A 17,218-nucleotide genomic window follows, 5' to 3' on the forward strand; every position below is an offset into this window, starting at 1 on the left:
TTTGAGAGGGAGTCTCATTCTGTCGCCAGGCTGGAGTGCAGTGGTGTGACCTTGCCTCACTGCAACCTCTGGCTCCCTGGTTCAAGCGATCCTCCTGCCTCAGCCTCCCGAGTAGCTGGCAGTACAGGTGTGCACCACCAGGCCCAGCTAATTTTTGTATTTTTTAGTAGAGACAGGGTTTCACCATGTTGGCCAGGATGGTTTCACTCTCTTGACCTCGCACTTCGCCCACCTCGGCTTCCCAGAGTGCTGGGATTGCAGGCATAAGCCACCGTGCCCAGCCACAGCTGGGCTTTTTACCGTCCACCAGCTGTACCTTAGAAGCTGCATTGCCTGTGAAATCAGAAGACATCACACGAGTCTTCTAGAACACAGGCCTCCACCTGGGCTCTTTCCAAAAAAAATAGCAAAAGAGACAGTTCGCTCCCTGGGCTGATGAGCCGCATTAACCATTCCATTCCCAGCCGTCGCCATCCAGGCAGTGACAGCCACCATTGTCAGATACAGGCCAGGCCAGGCCCTGCCGCCCCCACCTCCGTCTCCCTTAGTGGGTGCAGAGATGACCACTTGCGACTAGAGAACCCCCCATAGATGCAGACGCCTCCCAAGCCCACGTCTGTTGAATTCTAGTCGCCCAGAAGAGCTGTGTGTGGCACCGAGGCCCCGCAGTCTTTGTGAACGCCCCGGGGTTTTTCTCTCTTTAGGAAATGAGCAGATGAAAGTGGAAAACTTTGAAGCGGCTGTGCATTTCTACGGAAAGGCCATCGAGCTCAACCCTGCCAACGCCGTCTATTTCTGCAACAGGTACCAGCTCAGGGCCTGCCCAGGGCAGTGCGGCTGGGTGCAGGGGCGGCCTCCCGGGTGCTCAGCAAGGACCAGAGGTGGGAGAGGCCTTTGCACGGTAGATGGGGGTTCACCGGCAGTCCCAGGTGGCCAGCAGGGGGGGTCAGAGAGAGTCGATGCTGATCTTAAAATCAGGCGGCACGCCCAGTGCTCTCGGAGGCCACAGTGGGAGGATCACTTGAGGTCAGGAGTTCAGGACCAGCCTGGGCAATATATCAAGACCCCTGTCTCTACAGAAAATGTAAAAAAATTAGTCTGAGGGCCAGGCATGCCGGCTCATATCTGTAATCCCGGCACTTTGGGAGGCCGAGGCAGGCGGATCACCCGAGGTCAGGAGTTGAAGACCAACCTGACTAACATGGTGAAACCCTGTCTCTACTAAAAATACAAAAATTCGCCTAGCGTAATGGCAGGTACCTGTAATCCCAGCTACTCGGGAGGCTGAGGCAGGAGAATTGCTTGAATCCAGGAGGCAAAGGTTGCAGTGAGCCAAGATCATACCACTGCACTCCACCCTGAGTGACAGACTCTGTCTCACAAACAAAAAAAAACTAGCTGTGCTGGTGGCAGATGACTGTAGTCCCAGCTACCTGGGCGGCTGAGGCAGGAGAATCTCTTGAACCCAGGAGGCAGAGGTTGCAGTGAGCCAAGATCACATCACTGCACTCCAGCCTGGGCAGCAGAGCAAGACCACGTTTCAAAAATAAATAAGTACATAAAAACAAAATCAGGGCCAGGTGTGCTGGCTCATGCCTGTAATCCCAGCACTCTGGGAAGACGAGGTGGGCAGATCACGAGGTCACGTGATCGAGACCATCCTGGCCAACACGGTGAAACCCCATTTCTACTAAAAAGTACAAAAATTAGCTGGGTGTGGTGGCGCTGCCTGTAGTCCCAGCTTCTCAGGAGGCTGAGGCAGGATAAGTGCTTGAACCCGGGAGGTGGAGGTGGCAGTGAGCCAAGATCACTCCACTGCACTCCAACCTGGTACCTGGTGACAGAGTGAGACTCTGTCTCCAAAAAAAAAAACAAACAAAATCGGGTGTCATGGCATTCCACGCGAATGTCAAGTCAGGAAAATAATCCAAAATATGGAGAGTTGAGAGTTATGTTTTCCTTGAACTTGCGATCTTGAATCTCTTTTAGGCTTACAGAACAGTTGCAGCGGACGTGCGGGGTTCCTGGCCGCCTGTCAGGGTGGTCTCCACTTAATGCTTCTCTGTACTTTGAAAAAATCGTAAAGAGAAACAGTAAACACGAAAATGGTGAAATCGATTCAGATGCCGTAAGCCAAGAGCTTTGGGCCTTCACATTGGTCTGAGTTCTTTTTTTTGAGACCAAGTTTCGCTCTTGTTGCCCAGGCTGGAGTGCAGTGGCGCAATCTCGGCTCACCACAACCTCCACCTCCTGGGCTCAAACAGTTCTCCTTCCTCAGCCTCCCAAGTAGCTGAGATGACACGCGTGTGCCATCACGCCCGGCTAGTTTTGTATTTTTAGTAGAGACGGGGTTTCTCCATGTTGGTCAGGCTGGTCTTGAACTCCCAACCTCATGTGATCCGCCTGCTTCGGCCTCCCGAAGTGCTGGGATTACAGGCGTGAGCCACTGCGCCCTGCCCTGGTCTGAGCTCTTTTTTTACTGATACGTCAGTAAATTTGATGATAAAACTGGTGTGCGTTTCCTGCACTCATTGCTCTTGTACAGCTGTGGGTCGGAACGTTTTTTGTAAATAAAATCCAGAGCCGCAGTCCCGAGTGGCTGTTGCTGCTCTGAGCCCGCATCTTTCTAAAAGCACCTCAGCAGCCACACCTCTCAGCTCTCCCCACCAGCCCCATTTTACAGACCGGGAAACTGAGGCTGTGCCTCCAGGAAGCGGGAGAGGAATGCAGCGCTGAGGCTTCCCTTCGGGGCCGCCCACTGGACTCAGAGCTGCTGGTGAGGTACCTGCCCTGCCTTTTCTTCCCCAGAGCCGCGGCCTACAGCAAACTTGGTAACTACGCGGGTGCTGTGCAGGACTGTGAGCGGGCCATCTGCATAGACCCGGCCTACAGCAAGGCCTACGGCAGGATGGGGTGAGTGCCTGAGTGCCGTCCGCAGGCATCTTTCCAGTCCCTCTCGGGCCCTTCCTCTCCTGCATGCTCCTGCTTCCTCCCGTGTGGCCTTTTCCACACCCGCCCCGCTTCTCCCAGCCCGGTCGGTTCAGCTCGACACTAGCCGTTCTGAGCTAACGTGGCCCCTACAGGCCACGGGCGCAGTCCCACAGACCACCCCGTATCAGCTGCCAGCTGGAGATCCCGGGACCCTTGCTGCGCACCGACCAGCTGTGCACTGGGGTTCCCACAGGCCCCGCTCAGGCTCCGTTGCTTGCACGGGCAGCTCAAAGAGCTCAGGAGAGCAGCACCTGGTTTATGATGAAGGTCACAGGAGGGGTCCGAGGGCGAGGCAGGAGGGTCCCCGGGGCAGGAGCCTGTGCCCCGTGGGGCCAGTGCTGCCCTCCCAGCACTAGGGTGCCTCTGCCTGCTGCTTTGAACGCTCTTGCTGAAAATCTGTGTGATTGGGTCACCTGGGAGGCCGAGGGAGGGGCCCTGTCCACCTGCTTGGTTTCCCCAGGACCCACCCTGGGCTCTGTAGGGGCCCCCGAATCACCTCAGTAGTGAAGACTCAGGTGGGGGTCAGGCTGCTTGTGGATGGCGGGAGACATGTCTGTCCGTCAGAGGTTCCAAGGGTCCTTGGTGCCCTGTGCCAGGAAGCGGGGCACAGACCACATCCACGCTTTTCCCGTGACCCCACCCCTGCCTGCTCCCTCCTCAGCCCTCTCGGGCCCTGAAGTCCTGTGTGGCCCCGTGGGGACACCAGTTCTTGTGCCGCAGGGGTCTTCTCGTGTCTGTCTCCCTCAGTCCCACTCTGGCCCCCTTGAAAGCCAGGTTTGCCTCCGCCAAGTTGACGGTGTGCAGGGGCTGCCAGGCTGCTGGGGATGGGGGCCTGGGCGTGGCCTCCCAGAGCAGGGCAGATGGGAACAGTCTGTCCCCGGTGCTCTCCCCAGCCTGGCGCTTTCCAGCCTGAACAAGCACGTGGAGGCCGTGGCCTACTACAAGAAGGCCCTGGAGCTGGACCCCGACAACGAGACATACAAGTCCAACCTCAAGATCGCGGAGCTGAAGCTGCGGGAGGCCCCCAGCCCTGTGAGTGCAGCGGGGCGAGTGGCCCCAGAATGCAGGGCTGATTGTGGCGGGCGGGGACAGGTCCTCAGGGGCACCACCAGCTCTCGGCTTAACCTGGGTGTCGTGAGGGTCCAGGGTCTGTTTTCAGTTGGTGGTGAGACGCGCCTGTGGAAGTGACTTTTTTTTTTTTTTTTTTTTTTTAAGGCGGGGTTTCACCATGTTGGTCAGGCTGATCTTGAACTCCTGACCTCAGGTGATCCGCCCATCTTGGCCTCCAAAGTGCTTGGATTACAGGCGCGAGCTACTACACCCGGCCGGAAGTGACTGTTGTGAGGAGTGGGTTTGTGCTCCCAGATCGCTGGAAGCAGGAGGCCGGCTGCAGGGCTAGGCGGGAGGTGGGGAGGGGCACAGACGGACCCTTGCTGTGGGTTTTGTGGCGAGGCTGGGTGGGCAGGCTTCGGGTTGGCCAGTTGGAGCCGTTTCACTGGACCTAGGCCTGGGGGCTGCCCTGGTCGTCTGGTCCCTGGCTGGGGGTGGCTGGGGCAGGTGGATCGTGGCTCTGGGGTGATCGGAGAGGTGCCAGGGGTGTGGGTTCTAGGTCGGTGGGTTTGTATTTCAAAGTGCGTTCCTGGGGGAGTCGTTTGCTATCTCTGGGAATTGGCCACTCCCAGAGGGGCCGGCTCTGCCAGGCCAGCAAGGCCCCAAGATGTCAAAGCAGGCAAATACAGGAAATAGACGTGTGGGTGGTAGCCTGGGCTGGCCCCGCAGTTGGCCTGCGCTGCGTGCTGCCTGTCTCAAAGCAGCCTCTGGCTGCAGGGCTGGTAGAATGTCTGAGCCCCGAGGGGCCGTTGTCTCTGGGCTCAAGGGGGCTTACTCATCGTGGCACCTGATCTCACCCCCAGACTGGAGGCGCGGGCAGCTTCGACATCGCCGGCCTGCTGAACAACCCTGGCTTCATGACCATGGTAAGCACCCACCCTCCTCCCTGCCCTCTGGTGGCCCCGCCATGCCCCAGCCCACACCTGCTACGTCAGCGCTGTGGGCCAGGGCTTCCCTCTCACGGCACTGCTGGCATCTGAGACCAGATGGTTCTTGTCTGTGGGGCTGTCCCCAGCACTCCATGTCAGGAACACCCAGCCCTCAGCTTTGACGATCACAGTGTCCTCGATGTTGATGTCCCAAGCAAGACCTATCAGTAATGAGCACCAAAAACAGCGCGCTGCTTCTCCTGGCTGAATAACCCAGGGAGAGCACATCCCTGCCCCAGTGTGGGTCCCTCCTCGCAGTGCAGAGACGCTGATCACAGCACAGCCGCGCCTCCCTTCCAAGGTTCAGGCGAGGAACCAGAGCGCCGGGTGCAAGTGCTGCCTCCCGATGCCTGGCACTCAAAGGAGTGGCCTGTGGCAGAGGGTTCCTTGGCTGGGACCCTCGGAGAGCCCCCTGTGGTGCCTGTGTGCCCTAGAGGTCGGTGTGCCCTGGGGCTACACTGCAGGCCCCCACGCCTTAAGGGGCAGGGACTCACCTAAGGCTGTTAGGGAGAGAAAAGCCCTCAGACTCACTGGCAGTCAGAAAAACGTCCCAGCTGGTCCAGGACCCCTGTACTCACCATGGGATGGAGGGTGAGCGGCCCCAGCCCTTCAAGGGGCCTCTCTGTCTCACCATGGCACAAACTCCTTTTGCCTTCAGACATCTGGGGTTGGAAGAATAAGGCCCGCCACTGGGTTTTGTTAATAAAGTTTTATTGGCACACAGCCATGCCCATTCATACACGTAGTGTCAGTGGTGGCTTTCATGATGCCGCAGCAGAGCTGAGTAGTTGGGTCAGGGACCCCGTCTGGAAAGGCTGGGGGTATTTACACACTCCCTTTACACAGAGAGTTTGCCACAACTCTGAGCCACCCACTTTCAACAGGTCCAAAGGAATAATCAATCCCAAGTGGAAAGTTAACGTGAGAAAGTGCCCAATACGGTACTGTTTATTCATTCAGTCATTTTTATTTATCCTTTTTGGGACAGAGTCTCGCTCTGTCACCCAGGCTGCAGTGCAGCGGCACAAGGTTGGCTCGCGGCAACCTCCACCTCCTGGGTTCAAGTGATTCTCCTGCCTCAGCCTCCTGAGCAGCTGGGATTACAGGCACGCGCCACCACGCCTGCCTTATTTTGTATTTTTAGTAAAGACGGGTTTCACCGTGTTGGTTAGGCTGGTCTCAAGGTCCTGACCTCAATCCATCTACCTGCCTTGGCTTCCCAAAGTGCTGGGATAGCAGGCGTGAGCCACCGCGCCCAGCCATGCTGCTGCTTACTGATACAGCAGAGGTAAAAACCAACCAAATATGCTAAAGTAGACAGCAGCTACGATAAAGAACGAAAACGCATCCACACGGCGAAACGGCGGCAGCCAGCGACACAACGCCGTGGCGCTGCCACATCGCCCCTAAAGCAAGAGCCCAAAACAGGATGTCAGTAATAGAACGTGAAGGTCACAGCCCGTGCGTCGGCAGACGAAAGTGTGGGAAAAAGGGTAAGAAAGACCCAGTGGCCGGCTCTTACCGTGTGTCGGCGTGCTGGGGTCCGGAAGGAAGCCCAGTTCAGATGCAGAGTGTATGATGAAAGAGAAGGATGTGCCTGGAGCTTTCTGTCCTGACAAAGTGTTCTTTCCTGCAGGCTTCAAGCCTAATGAACAATCCCCAAATTCAGCAGCTGTAAGTGACAACCGCATGTCTTCGGGTCTTCTCGTGGTTAAATGTCTTTTTATTGCAGGGAAATTTACTTGAAACTGTCCATTTTAAAGTGTACATTTTAAAGTGTCCTTGATGGCCTTAAAGACATTCACACTGTCATGCAACTGTCACCACCACTGAGCACCAGCACCCTGCATCGCCTCCGAAAGAAGCCCCCTCCCATCAGCCGTCACTCCCAACCCCTGTCCCATCCCGACACCCATGCGTCTGCTTCCTGTCTCTGTGGCTGGGCCTGTCCTTTAGTTTCACAGAAGCGGGATCACACACTGCGTGGTCTTTTGTATCTGGCATCTCCCCATGAGCCTGTGTCCTCAGGGTGCATCTGTGCTGGGGCCTGGGTCGGGGCCTCCTTCTTTCATGGCTGAGTAATGATATTCCAGTGTGGCTGGACCACGCTGTGCTGATCCGTGCATCTATGCATGGGCATCAGGGCTGTCTGTACCTCTGTTGCCATGGGTGGTGCCGCTCTGAGCGCGGGTGTGCAGGCCTCTGTGTCAATCTCTGTTTTCGTTTCTCTTGGGTATAAACCTGAGTGCAATTGCTAGCTCATCAGGTAGCCCCTGAATAAACTCTGTGCTTATTGGGGTACCGCTCACCCATTTTCATGGTCAGTTCTTTTTTTGTTTTTTTTGAGACGGAGTCTCACTCTGTCACCCAGGCTGGAGCGCAATGGCACGATCTTGGCTCGTTGCAATCTCCTCTTCGTGGGATCAAGTGATTCTCCTGTCTCGGCTTCCTGAAGTATCTCTAATTACACGCATCCGCCACTGTGCCCGGCTAATTTTCACATTTTTAGTAGAGACGGGGTTTCACCATGTTGGCCAGGAGGTCTTGAACTCCTGACCTCAGGTGATCCTCCTGCCTCAGCCTCCCAAAGTGCAGGGATTACAGGTATGAGCCACCTTGCCCAGCCTGTGGTCAAATATTTTTTTTTTTTAAGACAGAATTTTGCTCTTGTTGTCCAAGCAGTGCAATGGCACGATCTCGGCTCACTGTAACCTCCGCCTCCTGGGTTCAAGCGATTCTCCTGCCTCAGCCTCCTGAGTAGCTGGGATTATAAGCATGTGCCACCACACCCAGCTAATTTTGTATTTTTAGTAGAGACGGGGTTTCTCTATATTGGTCAGGCTGGTCTTGAACTTCCTACCGCAGATGATCCACTGGCCTCGGCCTCCCAAAGTGCAGGGATCACAGGTGTGAGCCACTGTGCCCGGCCCATGGTCAAATCTTAAAGCATAGTTTTCCAGCCACAGCACCGTGGCCATTTGAGCTGGACCAGTCTCTGGGGCAGGGCCGTCCTGGGCACTCCAGGGTGCTGAGCAGCGTCTCTCGCCTCCACTCGATGCACACCAGGAGCACCCCCCACCCCAGTCTTGGCGTAACCCCGGCATGGCTGTTGGAAATGTCTGCTGCCATTGCAGGGGTCCTCTGGGGCAGGATCACCCCCTGGCTGAGAACCATGGTCTTTAGGCGGAAGAAGGAAGGGCGTTGTGGGAAAGCGGGTGAAACTCAGAGGGTGGGTTTGGGCCCGGGAGGCCTGCTGGGTGGTGAGAGAGAGTCCTCTCCTGTGCGAGAAGGTGAAGAGCCGAGAGGGAATCTCTCCCCGGCCGCTGCTGAGGGGCTGCAGTGGGGGTGGCCATCGGGCCGTCCTGGCTGCGGGTCACGCGCTTTCTCCTGCAGCATGTCCGGCATGATTTCGGGCGGCCACAACCCCCTGGGAACTCCTGGCACCAGCCCCTCGCAGAACGACCTGGCCAGCCTCATCCAGGCGTGAGTGGACCTGCTTCAAGGAGGATGTGGGCGGCGTCCCCCTGCTCCGGAGGGCCTGGCGTCCTCTGACGAGCAGTCAGATCTGTCTGTGGGGTGGAGGGGTCAGGAGGTCAGGTGGCGATGGATGGAGGCAGCGGCAGGCTCTGGCCCCCGCTGAGCCCTGCGCGCCCTTCCCCACAGCGGTCAGCAGTTTGCCCAGCAGATGCAGCAGCAGAACCCAGAGTTGATAGAGCAGCTCAGGAGCCAGATCCGGAGTCGGACGCCCAGCGCCAGCAACGACGACCAGCAGGAGTGACGCCGCGTGAGTACACGGGGCTGAGGGGCAGGGGGGCGGCCAGCAGGAGTGCTGCCTGGGGACTGTAGAGCCCCTCTGGGCACTAGACAGTGAGTCCTGAGCACGTCCAGCTCAGAAGGTTGCCCTGAGCCGCTGAGGCAGGTGGGGGCGTCTCTGGGCATTGGACCCCTTTCCAGGTGGCCGCCAACTCCTTCTCCCCCGCCTGTTTCCCATCTGTGAATCGGGGCTAGGTGGAGATGAGGGGGACGCCACGGCTTCCTGGGAGGGCTGGGGTCTGGTGTCTGGCGTCCCCCCTGCAGAAGCTTTTGGTTTCTGCAGCGTCGGGGCTGCCACCTGGGCGATGGGAGCCAGGTTGTCGGGTGGTGGAAAGGACAAGCCCGGACCTGCCTTTGACTGCACATCCGAGCGTTCTGCCTATGTTTTGTGGGGGATTTTTTTGTCCCCTTCTCGATGTGAGCAGCTTTTGCACTTAGAGTTGTTTAAAAATGCACTCGGAGTCCTCCATGGGTTCCAGGGTCCCGTGGCTGGCTTGGTTTCCGGCCCGGGGTTCCCTGTCCATCCTGTCCATCCGCAGCAGACGCCGACTCCCTGGGGCGGGTGGCTCCGGGCCTCCCAGGGTGTGTCCATTCTGCTCCGACGTGGCCTCTTCATCTTGTCACCGTTGCTGGGGCCGTCCCTCGTGTACACACTCTCATTTTTTAACCAGAATTACTGTAGACAAATTTAAAGGACAAACATGTGAAAAAGCAGCAAGAACAACCTTAATCTTTTTTTGTTGTTACTTTGAGACCATCCTGCTCTGTCACCGCGGCTGGAGGGCAGTGGTACAATCACGTCTCACTGCAGCCTCAATCTCCTGGGCTCAAGTGATCCTCCCACCTCAGCCTTCCAAAGTTCCGGATGGCAAGTGTGAGCCCCGCGTTCAGCCCAACCTGTCTTTTCACCCAGGGCAACTGACGTTCATATTGCGGCCACCTTTTCTACCAGTCTTTTCTTTTCTTTTTTAAAACAAGTTTTCATTTACTTGTTTTTCTTTTTTTAATAGTTGAGGTGGATTTTTCACCAACATAACCTCATACCCAATGTACCACCGCACTGCAGACCCTTCTAGATCGTGGCGGCGTTCTCTGCGCCACCAGCCACACGTGGCCCTGAGTGTCCGGAATGCTTCCGGTGTGGCTGTGGCACTGACGTTCGTTGAAACAGCTGGCGTGGTCCCTGGCAGAGGGCCTCTCCTCCTGCCTAGAGTGTGTGGTGCAGCCGGGGTCTCCACCTGTGCTCTGACCGCGTCACATCTGTCCCCCTCCAGCCATTCCCAGCGTGACCGCGTCCTTCCCTGGCCGACTGGAAGCCTTCTGGTTGTTTGCTGTTTCCTCCTGTTGGACTGCCTGAGGGAGGGGAAGAGAGAGACCTCGGACCTGCATGTCAAGATGGATTTTCCCTTTGTCTCTGCCTCCTCCACTCCCTTTTTGTAACTCCCTTATAGCCCCCAGACCTTTCTTGAAACAAGAGCCAGCAAGCTGAGCGCAGCCCAGCAGCGACCTCCCTCCCAGGCCCCAGACAGCCCATCACTTGAGTATTTTCTAGAATCCTGGGGTGCTCCTGGCCCCTCTCAGCGAAGCGGCAGCTTCCACGTTCAGCCGCGTGGCGGATCCTGTGGCTTCCGGAGCCTTTTTCCAGCCCCCGCCCCCTCCCGTGGTGTGTGTGCAGGAACTCTCCCGTCCTGAGAAGTGCTTTCCGAGTCGCCCTCCCGGACTCGCGGGCCCCGTGCCTGCTCGGAAGAGCTCACTGCCAGCTGCAGCCCCGAGCCGCGCCGTGTGTCTTTGCATGAGGAACTCTACCGGCAGACATATCTAGGAGGCAGCTGCAGTCACCCCCCGCCTCCGCGGCCAGGAGCCATCGTGGGTGCATAGGACCAGTTTCTGTGACTTTCTCCAGGTGCGCGTGTGGGCAGACACGCGTTCCCCTCCGCCCACCCTCATTTTCCAGTCCTCGAGACTGAGAGCCACGAGTGTCATCATGACCTTCTGTCCCGGCTGCCTTAGCCGCGGGCACAGGGAAGGCAGCTGGGCCATTTCTGTCTGTGTCCCATCCTGCTGTCCTTCCATCCTGGGTGTTTCACAGGCCCAGGGCCCACCTGGAAGCTCATCCCTCCAGTTCCAGGTCGAGGCCACGGGGCACCTCTGGTGCCACCCACCTTGGCCCTAAAACAGCCACCAGGAGAGCAGCTGTGAGCCAGACAGTGGGGGGCCTGCCTTGGCTCCTGGGGCCTGGGGGTGGCAGGTGAGCCCACGGCGCTGCGGTCCCAGCAGCAGGGTTGGCAGTCGGAGCATCCTGGGGATCCCTGGGTCTTGGCCGTCTGCGAGGTAGGCGCAGTACCGTGTGTCGTAGGTAACAGTAGGAACGGGGCCCCCGTGGCTCTGCAGCCCCTCACGGCGGTGAGGCGTGTGCCGAGCCCATCGGGTGCAGGGCGTGACGTGTGGGAAATAAATAGGCGTTGTGACCTCTGTCCGTCTCCACGTTGACCTTGGCGCCACCTATCCCCCGCAACCCCAGACTTTGAGAAAACGCCTGAAGCGGACTTTGCAAATCAGCTGGGCTGGTTGTGAGTAAATCCCCTCGATGCCTGGAGCTGTACTTCCTGGGTCACCGGTCCCAGGAGGTTCCAGACGGCCATCCTCTACTCTCCCCTCTTCCCTCGGCTTCCGCCCCCAGCTGCATCACGGTGCAGAGGGTCCCTCCTGGGTCAGGTGAGATGCGTTGGTCCTCAGCAGAGTGTGACCGTATTGTTGGTTGCTTTTTTTGCATGTGATAACACCAGAAATTCTGTAACCAAAGGCACCTCCCTTTTACAACGGCTCTCCCAGGCAGGAAGGAGCCTAGAAAGCTGGCCTGTCCCGGCCCCAACCCAAGGCTGCTGCACAGGGTTTTGTTGTGGACGGAGAAAGTGCTCCCTGGGCCGGGCGCGGTGGCTCAGGCCTGTAATCCCAGCTCTTTGGTAGGCTGAGGCGGGCAGACCACTTGAAGTCAGCAGTTCGAGACTGGCCTGACCAACATGATGAAACCCGTTCTCTACTGAAAATACAAAAAAATTTGGCAGGCTTGGTGGCGGGTGCCTGTAGTCCCAGCTACTCAGGAGACTGAGACAGAAGGATCACTGGAGCCTGGGAAGTGGAGGTTGTAGTGAGCCATGATTGCACCACTGCACTCCAGCCTGGCCAAAGGAGCAGGACTCTGTCTCAAAAATAAGTTATAGCCAGGTTCCCGCCTGTAATCCCAACACTTTGGGAGGCCCAGGCGGATGGATCACTAGAAGTCGGGAGTTCAAGACCAGCCTGACCAACATGATGATACCCCATCTCTACTAAAAATGCAAAAATTAGCCAGGTGTGGTGGTACATGCCTCTAATCCCAGCTACTTAGGAGGCCGTGGTAGAGAATCACCTGAACCCGGGAGGCGGAGGTTGCAGTGAATCAAGGTGGCAACAGTGCACTCCAGCCTGGGCGATACAGTGAGTGACACCCATCTCAAGAGAAAAAAAAATCAGACACACCTGGGTGGGCCCCAGTAGTGTGTTCATCAGGCCTTCTGGGTGACTCTGATGCCCACCAAACCTTAAGACCCAGTGGTCCTTCTGTGACCTGCCTCATATATTTAGCCTGCACCCTCCACTCCCATCGGATCTGCATTGTTTTTTATTTATTTATTTTTTGAGACGGAGTCTTGCCCTGTCACCCAGGCTGGAGTGCAGTGGCACAATCTCGGCTCACTGCAACCTCCACCTCCCGGGTTCAGGCGATTCTCCTGCCTCCGCCTCCTGAGTAGCTGGACCTCAGGTGATCCACCCACCCCGGCCTCACAAAGTGCTAGGATTACAAGCGTGAGCCCCAGCGCCCGGCCTGCATTTTATTTTTGGGATGGAGTTTTGCTCTTGTTACCCAGGCTGGAGTGCACTGGTGTGATCTCGGCTCACTGCAACCTCCGCCTCCCAGGTTCGAGCAATTCTCCAGCCTCAGCCTCCGGCGTAGCTGTGATTACAGGTGTGCACCACCACACCTGGCTAATTTTTGTATTTTGGGTAGAGATGGGGTTTCACTATGTGGGCCAGGCTGGCCTTGAACTGACCTCAGGTGATCCGCCTGCCTCGGCCTTACAAAGTGCTGGGATTCCAGGCGTGAGGCACTGCACCCGGCCGGATCTGCGTTGTAGACAGGCAGCCCAGGTGATGGCAATGCCCGTTTGGAGAATCCCACTCTGGGACACACCTGTGGACGCTGTCACAGGCGCTGAGTATCCCACCTGTAGCCGGCACGCCCTTCAGTCTCCGTAGACGACCTCGGCTCACTTCCTCCCATCTGGCCTCCATCACCGGGAAAGCCTGCACAGCCTCCTCCCACCTTACCCAGAACCCAGCCCAAGCGTTCGAGAGACCTGCAGAAAGTTTCTGTTTTGGAATCACCACGGGGTGGAGAAGAGGGGGTGGGGGTGGGGTGCTGTCACCTCCCAGAGCCAGCGGCTTCTCCGTGCAGCTTGGTGAGAAGCGTGTCGTAGACAATGACTGCTTGATCCCACACAAATGAAAAATAGGGTATTTCTGAATATTACACGGAGCAAACAAATGGTAATTAAACTTGGGTTTCGTGTAAGTCGTGACTCGGGGCTCCTGGAGTAGGTTGAACCTCGAAGTTTACAGAATTATGAAGACTCGCTGTCTGCGACTCTACACGCCTGGGGCACCATTCCTGCATAGCCTGACCCTGCAAGGGCCACATTGCAAACCCCTCCAGAGTAAGTCCCAGGAAGCCACAAGGAGGAAGCAAATAGTGCTTTTCTCTTTTTCTTTTTTTTGGGACGGCACCTCACTCTTGTTACCCAGGCTGGAGTGCGATCTCGGCTCGCTGCAACCTCCGCCTCCCGGGTTCAACTGATTCTCCTGCCTCAGCCTCCGACGTAGCTGGGATTACAGGCACGCACCACCATGCCCGGCTAATTTTTGTATTTTTAGTAGAGATGGGGTTTCACCACATTGGTCAGGCTGGTCTCGAACTCCTGACCTCAGGTGATCCGCCCACCTCTGCCTCCCAAAGTGCTGGGGGCAGTGTTTTTCTCTCTTGCTGGATCAGTGCTTCTTAGTGGGGGCAGTTGTCCTCCCTGGGACATAGGGTGATGATGTCTGGGGACATCTGTGGTTGTCATGACTGGGGTGGGGTCGGGGAGGGTGCTCCTGGCATGGAGTGGGTGGAGGCCAGGGACGCTGCTCAGCCCTCCGCAGTGCCCAAGATGGCCCCTCCCCAGAGAACACTTCAGCCTCAAATGTTCACAGTACAGAGGAGGAGAAGCTGCACCTGGCCTATTTTTAAATTTTAGATTCAGGGGTATATGTGCCTCTCTTCCTCCCTTCCCTCCCTCCCCTCCCTCCTTCCCTCCCTCCCTTCCCTCCTTCCCCTCCCTCCGGTCTTACTATGGTATCGAGACCAGCCTGGCCAACATGGTGAAACCCTGTCTCTACTAAAAATACAAAAATTAGCCGGGCGTGGTGGTGCGCGCCTATACTCCAAATACTCGGGAGGTTGAGGCTGGAGAATTGCTTGAACCTGGGAGTTGGAGGTTGCAGTGAGCCAAGATCGCGCCACTGCACTCCAGCCTGGGCGACACAGCAAGACTCCATCTCAAGTAAATACATACATACATACATACCATTGGCATCCAGGATGTGGCCTCAGAAATTCAGAACGATTCTGCATGGCGCAACCAGGGGGCGCACCGGCCACGGCCTCTCCCTCAGGCACCCATGTGCACCCACAGCTGCCAGGGCTGCAAGGGACAAGGTGTGGCTCCTCCTGCAGCCACTCCAGGCCAGAGCCTAGGGACCCACTCCTCCTAGTCATTTGCTCTTAGAACTGGGTCTCCTTTTAAAATGACGGAGAAAACAACCTCCGAAGCAGGGATGTCCTGCCGGGTGCTCATGCTTTGATGGAGCTAAGAGGTTGCAGGCAGTGGACCAGGGAGGCGGGCTGGCCCTGAGATACTTGTGGGACGCAGGGTCACTGACATGAGAGCCTGCAGCCCGGGAGCCCACGGACTCGCGAAGCCCACCAGAAACCACCAGTTATCAGCTCACCGTTGTCCCGAGTGCTCACCAAGCCCGGGTCGACTTGGGGAGCCCCATTCCTCTGTCTCCCACTCTTTGGTTAATTATGCTTTTTCAACCATTATATAAATTGTGATTTATTTATTTATTTATTATAGGTAACCCCCGATCTGGACACCGAGGAAGGAGAGCTAAGCAGATCCACGGCACAATTAGTGCCTGAAGATACCTTATAGTGTCATCACTCAGTGGTTTCCTTTATATAACCCTTTCTATATAATCATATATTAGTTTGTAGAATTACTGCCCGAAGAATATCCTACAACTCAGTTATTTCCCTATATACACAATTATATCTCAGTTCATAGTTGCAGGAATGCCTACAGCAGACACAGTACAGAGCATGAGTTAAGGGATAAACAGCTACACACATATAAGCGTATCTTGCTTATAGTCGGAGGAATGCCTAGAGCAGTCACGGTGCAGAGCATGATTTAAGGGAAAAACAGTTACACCAGGACAACAATCCACGGCCCGGGAGGTGGCGTTCAGTATCGTAAAGACACCCGCTGTGTGGCAGGCTTGGGGCAAGCGCCTCTCCTCCCGGTAAAGGAGTTGTAGGGCCTTGCGTCCAGTTCCTGTGGAGGGCTGCCCTCAGACCGGCACTCCTGAGAGCCTCTGAGGGCTCAAAACCCCTCCGGTACAACCGCGCCTTGGTGACTGTCCAACTCGTCAGCTCTCTAGCTACTGTGCTGACTCAGGTCATCCTCCTGTAGAAATCACTGGAAGCTGCCGGTAGGTGGCTGTAGACCTGGTCAGCTCTGCCACTGTGCTGACTGGAGAGCATCCTCCTGCAGAACTCCTTAGAAGTGGCCTGCCCCTAGACAAGAGATATTGCCCACGGCACCGTTTTCACTGTGCACGGCCCACCTCCTAGCCTAGGTGACCTAGTGGGGGGTGGACCCCTTGCTTATTGCTCACGTGACTGTATTGACCCTATCACTATCCTTAAGATGACCTCGCTCACAACCCTGCCCCCTAACCTATACCCAATAAATACAGACGCCCCTGGATGTTCGGGGCCTCGCCTGTCTCCGTTAATAGGTTGCGGGGCCCCCTGAGCCCAGCTGTCTTTCCCAGTTCTTCTGTGTTCTCTTTACTTCTCAGATCCTGCGCCTCAGCACAGCATTACGGGACACCCCACAACCCTGAAGGGCTTGACCCTACCATTGATTATTCATTAATTTTTATTTTTACTTTTTTGAGGGGGAGCCTTGCTCTGTCACCCAGGCTGGAGTTCAGCGGTGCGATCTCGGCTCACTGCAACCTCCGCCTCTTGGTTCAAGCAGCTCCCCTGCCTCAGCCTCCCGAGTAGCTGGGACCAGAGGCGCACGCCACCACACCTGGGTAATTTTTTGTATTTTAGTAGAGACGGGGTTTCTCCATGTTGGCCAGGCTGGTCTCGAATCCTAACCTCGTGATCACTCGCTTCGGCCTCCCAAAGTGCTGGGATGACAGGCGTGAGCCACCGAGCCCGGCCTCCCCTGCACCTTCCCCTTTGCTGACTTTGCCCTGTGTCCTGTCTCTGTAATGAGTCATTGCAGTGACTACCTGGTGAGTTGTGGGAGTCCTCCCAGAGAATGAACCAGGTCTCATGAACCCCTGACGCACCTTTGTAATGAACTGCACCTTTTTTTTTTTTTTTTTTTTTTTGAGACGGAGTCTCGCTCTGTCACCCAGGCTGGAATGCAGTGGCACGATCTTGGCTCACTTCAACCTCTACCTCCCGGGTTCAAGCAATTGTCCTGCCTCAGCCTCCCAAGTAGGCGGGACTACAGGTGCCCGCTACCGCGCCCAGCTAATTTTTTTTGTGTTTTTAGTAGAGACCATGTTAGGACGGTCTGTATCTCCTGACCTCATGATCCACCCGCCTCGGCCCCCCAAAGTGCTAGGATTACAGGCTTAAGCTACTGCACCTGGCCTGAATTTACTTTTTTTTTTAAGAGACAGGGTCTTGCTATGTTGCCTTTGCAGAAGGGCAGTGACTGACTAAAAGGCACGATCATAGCTTGCTGCAGCCTCGACCTCCTGGGCTCAAGTGATCCTCCCACCTCAGCCTCCTGAATAGCCTGGGTACAGCTCTTCAGGTGGTACAGGTGTGTACCACCACACCTGGGTAATTTTTTTTTTTTTTTGAGACAGGGTTTCACTCTGTCGCCGAGGCTGGAGTGCAGTGGCACAATCTCAGCACACTGCAACCTTCGCCTCCCACGTTCAAGCGATTCTTCTGCCTCAGCCTCCTGAGTAGTTGGGACTGC

General features: G+C 56.5%; 1 protein-coding gene across 1 annotated transcript in view; it reads left to right on the top strand.

Moving 5' to 3' along the window:
- The window catches only part of SGTA (small glutamine rich tetratricopeptide repeat containing alpha), a 31,227-nt gene extending 17,067 nt beyond the window's left edge, over nt 1-14,160 (top strand). The window contains exons 5-13 of the mRNA XM_017507462.2: nt 705-804; nt 2,809-2,913; nt 3,885-4,023; nt 4,905-4,967; nt 6,667-6,704; nt 8,424-8,513; nt 8,694-8,812; nt 10,117-10,508; nt 14,143-14,160. Of these exons, the coding sequence (XP_017362951.1) occupies nt 705-804; nt 2,809-2,913; nt 3,885-4,023; nt 4,905-4,967; nt 6,667-6,704; nt 8,424-8,513; nt 8,694-8,808 (650 nt within the window). The 3' untranslated portion in view covers nt 8,809-8,812; nt 10,117-10,508; nt 14,143-14,160. The remainder of the gene's footprint in view (nt 1-704; nt 805-2,808; nt 2,914-3,884; nt 4,024-4,904; nt 4,968-6,666; nt 6,705-8,423; nt 8,514-8,693; nt 8,813-10,116; nt 10,509-14,142) is intronic.
- The last annotated feature ends 3,058 nt before the right edge of the window (nt 14,161-17,218 follow it).

Source organism: Cebus imitator, unplaced genomic scaffold (assembly GCF_001604975.1).
Source record: "Cebus imitator isolate Cc_AM_T3 unplaced genomic scaffold, Cebus_imitator-1.0 Scaffold375, whole genome shotgun sequence".
Classification (NCBI taxonomy): domain Eukaryota; kingdom Metazoa; phylum Chordata; class Mammalia; order Primates; family Cebidae; genus Cebus; species Cebus imitator.